Source organism: Spermophilus citellus (genome assembly GCF_964194105.1).
Source record: "Spermophilus citellus genome assembly, chromosome: 8".
Classification (NCBI taxonomy): Eukaryota; Metazoa; Chordata; class Mammalia; order Rodentia; family Sciuridae; genus Spermophilus; species Spermophilus citellus.
In genome coordinates, this window is record NC_138189.1 from 118,242,141 (window position 1) to 118,254,731 (window position 12,591).

The 12,591-nt window shown below is 36.8% G+C and overlaps 1 protein-coding gene across 1 annotated transcript in view; it reads right to left on the reverse strand.

Annotated features, from left to right (window-relative positions):
* The window catches only part of LOC308654718 (broad substrate specificity ATP-binding cassette transporter ABCG2-like), a gene marked incomplete at both ends in the record, with an annotated part of 71,115 nt that overhangs the window by 14,759 nt on the left and 43,765 nt on the right, over nucleotides 1-12,591 (reverse strand). Inside the window, 2 exons of the mRNA XM_081304379.1 lie at nucleotides 11,079-11,164; nucleotides 12,172-12,261. Coding sequence (XP_081160505.1) covers nucleotides 11,079-11,164; nucleotides 12,172-12,261 — 176 coding nt within the window. The remainder of the gene's footprint in view (nucleotides 1-11,078; nucleotides 11,165-12,171; nucleotides 12,262-12,591) is intronic.

The following is a 12,591-nucleotide window of genomic DNA, read 5'->3' on the forward strand; positions in this document are numbered from 1 at the left end:
TGGTGTTTGTGTTCCTGAGGGACAAGAAGGCAGCTGTCCCAATCACCACAACAATTATACTATTTATACACCCTGATTAACATATGATGCTCCTCTTTATGGCTCATTGTTATCTTCTGAACATTATTTATTTTATATAAACTTTATATAAATTTTACTGGTGGATCAAAGTTTTTTTTTTCTTTTTCTCATATGGAAATCTAGATATGAATATTGAGTTCAGGGAAAAAACAACAAACAAAACAAAAAACCTTGAAAAGTTGTACTGAGTGGTATGCCCAATTGCCATTTTTCCTGCATCTTCTCAGTTGATGATGAAGTCGCCTTTTAAAGCTAGATGAGACCTGTCAGAGGGCTTCTGAGTTTCACTTCCAACCACAAAAACTGTATTGCCATTTTCCAATGTGTGCAGGGAACTAGAGCCTGCCTTTCCCTTCAGGAGTAACTCATGAGCACAATATGTTTTATGTTTTAAGAAAGGACTGTTTTTATTTCAACTACTTTCTTTGAGTGAATGTTTCTCAAAAATCAAGTAGAGAAGAGCCCCAAACCACAAAATGTGTATGTAGTCATTATTCCATAATTTGTATATTGTTCAGATTAGTGTTAGGTATTATATTTACTTGTTAGTCTTGCAGGACTAACTGTATATCTTAATTTTATATTATATTAATACTTGTTTGAAGTGAGCTCAAAAAGCAAACAAAGATGAAGTATAAAATGGTGCTTCTAACCGTAGATGAGAAAATCAGAAGGATTCTTACGTTGTCATTAAGTTTTCCTTTTTCAGTAGTTTGCTTAGAAGTAAAACTTCTGCATTTTCTCTTTCCCATGTAACTCAATTTATTCGCATCTGTTACAACTTATCTAGTAGGACCCATTGACTACTTTTTTTCAATATGCACTCAAAAATTTTATTTCAGCAAATACATTTATGTTAACCAAGATTTTAAGAAAGTTTGAAATTAATAAAGTATTATAAAACTAAAAAAAAGTTTTGGTTTGTAACATTTGAAGAATATAGTTCTCAAAAATTCTCATCAGGTACTTCAAAACTACACTTTATAATTCAAATGAACTTCAATTTAATGAAAAGGAGACTTTTGCGTTGGAATTTTGTGCTGGAAGTTCACCCATCTTCAGGAAATATTATCCAAATTTGAGTTAGTAGCAGTTGTTATCATTAGTGGAGAGACTCCCTAAATTTCTGAGGGAAATATATTTCTCAATACAAATAAGAATGTTATTTTTTTTTAAAAAAACTGTTCACTAAAGTGACAGAGTGGGAGCTAATGGGACAAGCAAGAGAACACACAGAGTTGTTGAATAACCAATAGAAGAAAGCTTCCCTCTTCAAATGCTGTGCTTAAACATTGACAAGTTGTTCATTTAATTGGTAACATATGTCAACCAGGATCTCTACTGAAAAGGGGAGCACAGGGGTCTTTCCAGCTTAGCTTATATTAGAAGTGAAATATACTAAGTTTCTTTAACATCTCTCCCCATGGCTTCATCTCTATCTTTAATTTCGTATAAAGGCATTTCATAAAGTTCTTGATTCCTTGGCACTGACGTTTGCATTCCAGTGGTATAGAGTGAACATATTTAGTATGTGTACCACATCGGTAAAAATGTAAACAAACTTCAATTTAAAGTGTAGCCTTTTCGTGGCATCTCTATGTATTGACCATGTGCCATATGATGATTATGGCCACTAGAAAGTCTTCATGATACTTACTATACTGTTTTTTTTTTTTTATTTCACTTGCAAAATTTTGCCAGATTCTTTCTCTTTACCTTTAAGTTCAATACACTTTTCCTCTTTAGTCATGGAGAATCCAGTCTTCATCTTTTCCCTATCATCTTCTCGTCTATATGACTGTATAAATTAAGATGCTACATTTATGAATCTCCATCAACAACCAAGAATTTCACAGTTATGTAGAACTGAGCACTTTACTTCTTAATAAAGATGATAGAGTAGTAGATGTAAGAATTTCTGTTTTCCAAGTAGAAACTGTTGAGTCATTTGTCTTTTTTTCAGGAGACTTTTACTAAAGGTTTAGAGTGTGAAAAAGACACCTTCTCTTTCTATGTCCACAAACAACACAATTGACACATTTCCATGTTTGTTAGAAACATACAAACATCCTGAGTAGCCATTTAACCTTTATACACAGGGCTGCCATGCATACAGTCTTATTTTTTAGGTCCTGCAGAAGTACAGCCCCAGACAAAGATTCCAGGCAGGGCAGGTGGCTAATTTGGGAGGTGGAGACAATGGGAACAGTAGAGTGGGATGGACAGGAGCATTTAAGTGTCAGTAAAGGACATGTATCAAGCTGGCTGAAGTATAGGCTGCTGGAGCCATAGATTTTGGTGAGACTGGGAAACAGTGCAGAACATACCATCAGACTTCACCCACCTAAGGAACAGGACTTTGTGTGGAAAGCTACTCTGGGTGAATGATAATAATTCCCTATCCCTTCTAGTAGATAGGACAACTCTTGCTGGTTTCTGATCAAGGAAAGAGCTGCAGGCACAGGTTGCTGGGACTTAGTAGACACACACTGAAGTGCTGTGGCACAGAGGGTTAGGGCAAGGTGCCTTCAATGTCCACTAGGGGTAATCACACAAATTTTAACTATAGATATTCCATTCCCATATAATACAAGGAACATTTTGGGGAGGCTACCAGTGCCTCGCCAGGAGTCCTTCTTCCAGACCAGGAGATTGTAAGCCACTGGACAAAATAAGTCAGAAATAATCAGTGAAGAACAAAAGACACAGAGTCAGAAATATAGTTTTAAAGCAGGGTCCCTGATAGATTCAGTCCACACAGGATCTGGGGATGGGCAATTAAAATATGGCTTCCGTGGTTTATTTAAGAGGGTACATCAAAGGCAGGATAAGGTTTCAGGGGTGAAGTATTGCAGTCCACAGGTTGGTTGGCATCTTGGCAGGTCACACCCATCTCTGAGAGGCTGTGTGGTTGCAGCAGGTCACCCCATCTCTGGTGTTGTGTAGGACCAGGCAGAGCTTGAATAGGGCTCACAATGTATCTGGGCAGCCTTGGCCAGAGGAAATTTCCAATGGAAGATCCCAGCACCAGATTCTCCTATTCACTGGGCTGCAATGCCAGTATAATCCACACATAGCCCACAGACGGCTCTCAACAGAACATGATACCATATGGAGATGTTCCAAATGACCTTCTTTAGGGATCACCCATAACACAAAGAGAAGCTGAAAGTAGAGAGATAATAGTACGCTACTATTCTCTGGTCTTCTGGTTGAGATTCCAATCTTCACTCTCCACTCTAGTCATGTGACCACAACCAGACACCTAGTGCATGAGCCTACTTTTCTGAAGACTTTCTTTTCTCATTTGTATATTGAGAAAATGAATATTTACCTTATCTACCTCAGAAGATTCTGTGGACAAAACAAGAAGATGTATGTACAAAAACATATTAAAGTTGAAATTTCTTACAAATAAAAAAAGATGGTATGGTACCTAGCACAGGGACTTGCTTAACAAATAAGTCTGGTGAATGAACACAAGGAATGTGTTTCTGATTTCAAATTTGAAAGGCCAATAAAAGGTACTGATATTGTCAAATTAAAACTAAATAGTTACTTAAAAGTCTTACTTATATATATTATATATAACAAACACATGTATATTTTTTACTTCATATTATAAAGCTGCCATGAGATCTTAATTTTGCTAATTACTACAGAGTATATTAATATGATAGTATTTTATATTATTAGAACATGTGATGTCTATATATAAAATTAGTTAGAAATTTATAATTCATATTAAATGACAAAAACATATTTTCCCCAAATCGTCAAAAGTGATTGTTCACAGATTTTAAAGGGTTAAAAAATTCTAAGAAGAAACAAATGTTCCTTCCACACATATTAAAGTACAGTTGAACTCCCAAAATAAAGAAGTTTTAAAAAAAGTCAGAAAAGATATTTATGTTATATAAAAAGCAGAGACAGCAAAACAGAGTGATAGAGTAGCCCAATCTCAATGAACAGCAAAGTTCAGTGATATAATGAAACAAAACTTTTTGCAGAGCTGAACAGTAAGTTTGGGCTTTAAGTTAATGTTTTTACAAGAGTCAAGTAACCAACATTTTTGAAAGTTTATAAAGTAAAAATGCTACAATAAGCTATTAATTTATTATTGAAGGAAGAAAAATCTGTCTCTTTATAGATTCTGTGTAGCCTAAGTGCACTGTGTTTACAAAACCTACAGCAGTGCTCACTGATGTCCTGGGGCTCCTTCACATCTGCTCATCACTCATTGACTTGCCCAGAGCAACTCCTGGCCCTGTGAGCTCCATTGATGGGAAGTGCCCTGTACAGATGGACCATTTTTATCCCCTATGCCCTATTTTCCCTGTATCTTTTCTGAGTCTATATATGTTTAGATACAAAAATATCATTGTGCTACAAATGCCTACAATATTCAGTAGCATGCTGTAAAGTGTGTGACCTAGGGATAGCCACACAGCCTAGGTGTGTGATAGGCTGTAGCATCTCGGGCTGAGAAAGTGCACACTATGATGTTCACACCACCGTGAATGCACCCAATGATGTGTTTCTCAGACAGTACCCTTTTGTTAAGCAACAAATGACTGTGCTTTGAAAAATGTGATTGGTTGTCTTCTCACTTGCATTATTTTTGACAGGAAATTTGACAGGAAGTTTGCAGTAAACAGTTGTCTCTAATGCCTCCATTTAAAAATCTTTGTGCATACATCATTCGCTTGTTGACTTTTCAGGGCTTCCTCTGTGGGCATATAATAGGTGTTGAGTGCTGGAACCCCAGTGTATAAAGACTTTTTCCCAGAACTCTCAGGCTGCCCTCCAGAGTGACTGCCCTGTCACAATCCCAGCACACACACAAGGACTACAGGGTTAGCCACACCCTCAGCAGCACTAGTGCCTTGCAGCTTCTTCATCTGTTAGAGGAATGGTGCCAATGAGAGACTCATTTTATTTTGCATTTCTGATTGCTAAAAGGGTTGAACAGCCCCTTATGTGATTGTTAAGCACCTGAGTTTGCCATTTTGAAAACTGCCTACTCAAACCGTTAAAATCATCTGTTTTGAGCTAATGGGAAATAAGCATGTTTTTGTTCACTGCCTTTTTGTCAACTGGATCAAAGTCACCTGTGTGTCTAAGTTTCCTGCATCATATTAGCACTAATTCCATGTAAGTTTTGGACATTGTTAATATTTATCATCCATTTGCTAAATTGCCAATGTTTCCTTCATTGCCACATAGTAAAAGTTCACTAATGTTTTGCCATATTAGATTTGGGGAGTTGAAAAGAGACATCCACAAGATCCCCAAATTCTCATTCATTAATTAAACTTCTGGTTTTTATTGTTCACTTTTAATTCAGGTTAAGAGTGACTCTGTGGGATACAATGAGCCAGTGTCAAAATTCTCTGTTAAGTCGTTTTTCTTTATTAGGTCATGGTATCATTGATATAGTTCAGAGTCACACATATGTATGTGTAGTTTTGAATTCTTTGGACTTTTATATACATCTATGATTCATTCTGCATGACAATTTTTAGTACTAGGTCTAAAGCAATATATGTTCATTTGTAGGAAGGCAATGCTTCTCTTCATTTTTGTTTTTGTTTGCTAAATCAACCAAGGTATGCTTGTGAACCTTTGCTTATCTATATACATGTTAGAAAAAGGCATATGGGCTTCTGGGAGACAAACTCCACTGAAATTCAATTTGAATTATGTTGGATTTATTGGATTGGGAAAAACTGACATCTTAACATCAAAAACAGAGTCTCCATTTATTCATATCTTCATTTAGATTCTTTTACTGTTTCTTAAAACTTCTTAATAATTTCATGTACTCATTAATATCTGTTTTTTAAAAATACTTTTCAGTTGTAGATGGACAAAATATCTTTATCTATCTATCTATCTATCTATCTATCATCCATCTATCTGATGTGGTGCTGAGGATCAAACCCAGTGCCTCATGCATGTGAGGCAAGCATTCTACCACTGAGCCACAACCCCAGCACTCAATTTTTTTTATTTTTAATTTTATACCACAATGATTTCAGTACTATTTAATGGTTTGTTACTATGATGAACATAATCTTGTCTTCCACTGTATTTCCAGTTTTATATTTTTATTACATAGGAAAATCATTCATTCTTTAATAACTTAATCTTACATCCAGCACATTTGTTGAACCTATTTACTAGCTCTGAATTTGTGTGGATTCTTCAGATTATCTGTAGAATATTTCCTCTGTAAAAAAGGACAGCATTGTATGAGTGAACAGTAGTCACAGAAGAAATACTTGTTTCTGCCTTACTGGGAGAGTACTTTGGTTTGCATTCCCCAGAAAGAGGAGCTGAGACAAAAAGACTTGGTTTGTGTAGTTTATTTAGGAGGAAATATTGGATAACTGGAGCAGGAAACATAGGGAGCTGGAAAAGAAGAATGCTGATACAGAGGTGCACTGTTGAAGTTTTCTCTGTAGGCAAAAGGGACTGGATTCCTTCTCTCTGAGCAGGAAGGAATGCCTCCCATAATTTTGTCTGCAAAACAGGAGGTTGGGGCATTTCTTCTTGGGCTGATCCCTGTTGGTTAAAGGTGCTCATGGGGTGTTAATGCCTGCAATTCCAGCTATACTTACACAAGATCTGAAATTCTTTCAGATTTAGAGAAGGCCTAAGAGCAGAAATGTGGAGAGAGGTGTGGCGCAGGCTTAAGGAAGAATGCTGTCAGCATGAGGTCAGCCCACATGGAACTGCCCACCACAGCCGCAACCCAAAGTGCAGGAACACAAAGGAGATATGACAGCACCCACTTTAGTCTACCTCTTGCACCATGCAGACCCACATATGATCATCTTAAGTCCTTCCTGTACTATTTGAGAGAGTAGAAAACAATAAAGAGGGTTCATGGAACACAGCTGGTTTCCGTTGCTGCTGCTAGTTACAGGCTCTGGTCGCAACTCTTTACTTCTCTCCTATATCATCCTTTCCAGAAGGTCCTCACTCTTTGTCAGTACTTCAGCTCTACTAAGCTGTTTGCCTGACACAGTGATCCACATCTTCAAACCTAAGGGCTGAGTGTCTTGGCTCTCATGCCCCTACCAGCATGTGGAACATGGAAACTCCAAGTTCCTCTATGAATTCTCTGCCCATTATGTAGTAACAACCAGAGACTTCCAGGTGACAGGGATGAACAAAATTATAACTTCATTCTTTGCTGCTATTCTAGTAGTGTGAAAAACTCAAAAGTGACTAAGTGACATTGTTAAATTCCATAGAATGTTTCTTTTATTTCCAGTGTTAGGTATTCCTTTATTCCCCGACTCTTTAGGATTCAGGACCTCTAATCCAGCAGGACCTAAAGCTTCAGAGATACAAAGCATAATTGTAAAAATTAGTTAATTGAAATAATATTGTGAGAGGGCAATATTGCTTGATTCATGGACCTAAGTATTCCAACTCTTGAGAACAAACTCTATTAGTTTAATGTAGAGGTCTGCAAGCTTATATAAACAAAAAGATTGTAAACATTTTAGGTTTTGTAAGTTATAATGGTCTTTATGAAAATATTTTGCCATCAAAGGGCCAAAGTAGCCACAGACAATACAAAAACATTTCTGTAAAGGTAATACCTCCATAAGGATCTAATGCCCGAGATAGTAGTCCACACATAGGTCAGGAAAAATCATTCAGTTACCCCATGTAATCATCTTGCCAGCAAGTTGCCACATAGTCTTTAAAGAAGTAACATTTTGTTCTTCACCTAAGGAAAATAAACTCACACTTTCAAATACACCTGTAATGAATTTATACCATGTGTTTATTAGTACAATAAAACATATAAAAACATAATATCACAATAAAAAGGGAGGACCTATATAAAAGGTTAGATTTACATTTTTATGAACTGAAAAAGTAGGCATTAATTATTTTGGTTGCTTTGGTTGGCATATTTTGTGAATAAATAGAGACACATAAGTTTCTCTCTGTGGACTGAAAATGTGGGAACATACGAAATCCTCAGTGAGGCCTGGTTGTATATTCCTTATAAAAACACTTTCACAGCACTGGTAGATACTTCATTCCTGGTAAAGGCAGCTTGTGGAAATAAATGTGTACAAGTTTGGGCGGGGGGACCTTGTGCATGCAGAGATACAGAAGTTATTAAACCACAAGTGTAATATGTTCAAAACTGAGAGGATCTTGGAAATGGCAAAATCCAGCTCTGGTGAGTTCTTCAAGGAGATGTCTCTTCAGGTGCTACTATGGTGGGCCAGGCAGGGCCGGGTGTGTAGCATAACAAGACTCTGCAGGAGCTTTGGGTGCAACCAGGTTTTATACCACTGAACCATGCCAGGAAGTGAAGTGACTTCAGAGCAGAATGTCCTAGAAATGACATAAGAGCCATATCTGCAGACTCCTAGCCCTTTACCCACCTGTAGCCCAAAGCAACTAGTCAAGACACCTAAGCTCTAACAAGTCCACTAGGTAAGTATAAGTAAATTCCATCAACCTCAATAAGCTTATCAAAGACATGTTTTTCAGTCATTGTGACTTTTCTTATTCTAGAAATAATCCTGGTTTTTCTAATATATTTTAGATTTAATACTTTCCACACTGCATTCATATATGTATTACTTATTTAACAATGGCAGATCAGAGACTCATAGCTATTAAAACTGGAGGACTATCAACTGGCTTATTAAATTTGAAGATGAGAACACTGATACTAGAGATATTAGTAGCTTGACGAGCATTTCTAGAATTCAATTTTCCTTTTTGATATCAATAAAGTAGCCTATATTTTCTTCTTCTTGGTTACTGTCTGTAGAGATGAGCTAATATGTAATGCATATCATTAGCTTTCAGCTTGGGTTCTCTCTTGTATGAGACAGTTTGCTGTGGTTTTTCTGAATGTTTCTATGGAAAATTGTTGCTATACAACATTGTGATGGCAGCTGATCAAAAACTACAGAAAGTCTTCATCGGATATTTAAAATAAATCCAGGTGCTCCTTTTGAATATAATGGTAATTCATGATAAATTAAAGGGGAATTTAAGAATATTTTTTGAGAAATACCAGTTTTAGGTAGGTAATTATGAGGAAAATAAAAATCAGACAAGTCAAACTCAGGAGTTTGTTCCACAAGCCCCAAGGTGAGAGATCGATGCCTTGTAGTGTCAAGAATTCTTCACCGGTACATCTGAAATTCAATTAAAAAATATATATCTAAATTTCTAGTATCTGTCAAATTTATTCACTCTTCTTTTGCTAAAGAAACTGATAGGTTATCCAAATCATTAGGAGTTAGTCTTTCTTATATAATAGCTAAAAGTCATTGAGTGCTTACAATTTTGCTAGATACTGTGCTAAGCAGCTTGGATCTAATAGTTTAGTTATATCTTAAAACAATCCAAGGGAATATAGATATACACATTTGAAAGAGGAAGGGAGTAGACTTAACAAACTTGGCCAAGCCTACAGAGACATGCTGTGAAGCAAGTTTCTAGCCTTTTGATTCTTTCATTAACAAATTTATAATGCTGCTCTCTTCAAAGGATATATTCTGTAGGGTAAACTTTCACTGAGAGTTTCCCCATTAGAGCTAACTTCTATGGGTCACCATCAGCTTTAACTGATGACACCTATGGCCATTGCTAAGATGATCAAAGCTCCCCACAGTTCTGCTTACCCACAAGACAGTAAACTACACAGACTAAGAATTCTAAAACAAGGACCAAAGTAGAGCAGAGCTTCCAGCAAGTCATGTCTGTCAGCTGTTGCATCAAGACCTTGGAGCACATCACAGATATTCAGCTCCAGGATGTCACCTGCAGGCCCAGGAATCAGAACTGAACTCCAGCTGGAGCAGAGCAGGATGCAGCATTTCTGCCACAGGTAGAAAAGCACCTGACACTAAAAACACCTGCTGTAGCCACAATAATTGCCTGCTGCCATTCTTGTGCCTATTGTTCCATCTCTTAGAATTTAGCAGTTACAAAAATATCTATGGCTTCTCTTTGTTGTAAGAGGAGCTCTGTCTTTCCTCTTGTGAGGATGAGCCCATGTGAGCATGAAGCCTGTGGTGGCTCCTCCTAATCTGATCCCATTTTCCCCCATCCACTTTGTTCTATCAGCAGCTTGGCACTGATTTTGTGCCACACCCTGATCAAACACAAGAGAGCAGGCAAGTAAAGAAAACACCTCTTCACAGATTTTCTGGTTGGTATACAATTATTTCTATACTATTTGAGAAATACAGGAGAGTATTAGTATTCCAGCATTCTCTTTTTCTTATTAACTTAAGCATCAAAGTCAAGCCATTAACAAACAACTATCATTGAACAGGTAGGCATCATCAAAATTTTAAAGTAAGATCCTTAAATTTTATTAAAATCTGCATTTCTGTTTTAATGACAATGTATGAAAATAAGACTTTCTTCTCAATTTACTGAAATATTTCTTTTTTTTTCCTTTAAAGGATACATCCTATGAGAGGAAGTATTCCAAGACAGTTTCTACACACACATACATAACTGAGCAGCCTTTGGTTTCTTGATGTCTCCCACATGTGTGAGCAAAGGGAAGAGCCTGGACTTGGGGCCATTGTTCCCTCCCTTGATGCCATTACTGCCTCGTTAATTCCTACTACTGTCCATGGGCTGGGCTCACAGACAACATATAATCTGTTCAGTTCAGAGACTACAAACCCTTGATAAACTATTGAAACACCCATTTCAAATTCAAATGTTCTGAAAAATAGGAACTCAAACTCACAATCAAAATAAATTTTCCATAGGGAGAAATCAAACAATTCTCCACATTTAATACAACACTGACTGTAGTGGAATACAAGTATAGCATGTTCACATGCACTAGTGTACAAGGTCTCACTTTGTGAGTGAGAAGACTTACGTTTAGAAAGACTTACGTTTGAGCTCTAAACCCAGGGGACTTTCTATATCTCATCACAGTGGTAAGAAATCTCATATGACATTGAATGGAAACTTACATCACATAGCTGATACAGCCACTGCTTTCGGTTGTACTGAGTCCTGGACAGAAGTTTTGTCCCAAAAATTCATTATGTTGCAAAGCCTATGTCATAAGGGGCAGAGGAAAGGCAAGATAAATAGTTTTACATTTCAAGAAGTTTCCAGATGCCAAGTACAGAACTGCACACTGTAATCCCTCCTGGTGGGGAGACTAATGCAGGAGGATAACAAGTTCAAGGTCAGCCTGGGCAACTCAACGTAAGGAGACCCTGTCTCAAAAAATAAAAGGGGCTGAGAAAATAGCTCAATGACAGAGTGCTTGCTTAGCATGCACAGGTCCCTAGGTTAAATCCCTATTATTGCAAAAATTAAAAGTTGCCAAAGAATTATCACAATTAGGCCCTCAAGTTTAATCTTCATTATTGTTTCCAAAAATAAACCAAGTCTTATATTCACAGCCTTTGTCACAGCACAGCAGCTGACGTATTTTCCCTGGTCACCAAGAGGTGTAAGTTTGGGATGTTGGTTCTCATTGGCAAAAAAGGGATACCTATGGCTAGATAGCCCAAACTTCTTTTTTCTCTCTCAATTTTACAACCCTAATAAAAACTATAATTAAAATGATATAATAGTGGTTAGTGAACGTTGTCAACTTATAATAACAAGGTTTTCTTGTTTGTTTTCATCAAAACAAGTTGAAATTATGGGAGTTAGAAATTTGGCTATACTGTGTTAAGACACAGCTTCCTTTGGAGTTGATTAACTTGCCAGTATGGCTCTGGGTATTAGATGGTCTTCTGATTCTCTTTTAATTTCACTTTCAATATAAACAATGTGTTTCAGTCTCCCTTCTTATTGATTCCCTTATTGAACTAACACAAAATATGTTTTTCATTAAGTAGTTAACCTTTTCTATTAACTAGATTTTCCCCCATATTTCTTCTTCCTCAAACAATAATGTGATTGGGAAAATCCAGATACCTCCATAAAAGACAATTACTTGATGAAAGAGGTTCACAGTTCATGCCCATGGAAATTAGATGATTAGGATTTATTTTGATTGTTCCCACTTTGGAAACTCTGCCACAATGGCAGACGTGGACATCTTACCATATAGCCATAATGAGGAATACTCAGGTACTCAATCCATGAGAGCCAAGGTGTTGTGGTGCCAAAATTCAGAGTCATACCCAAGATGACCTAAAAAAAGCAAAATCAAGTGTCATGAAGACTCTAGACAAGACCCTATATAAGAACTTTGCAACCTTCTAAACATTTCTACTAGGACCTACTCTTTCTTGAAATTTCTTCCACTTACTTCTAAATACTAATTTTAGTCCTTTGCATGTATATACCTCTGCATGCTTAAGGCAGTTTATGGTGTTAAAGTAAGAACAATGTACCTGTAATCTATATAGTATACTCCATTATTTTGGGAGATTCTTTATTATCAAGACTCTGTCCTTAAATTGCTCTGCAACTGTATACAATAAAGATTAAGAACTAAGGTCATCTCTTAGTATCTGACAA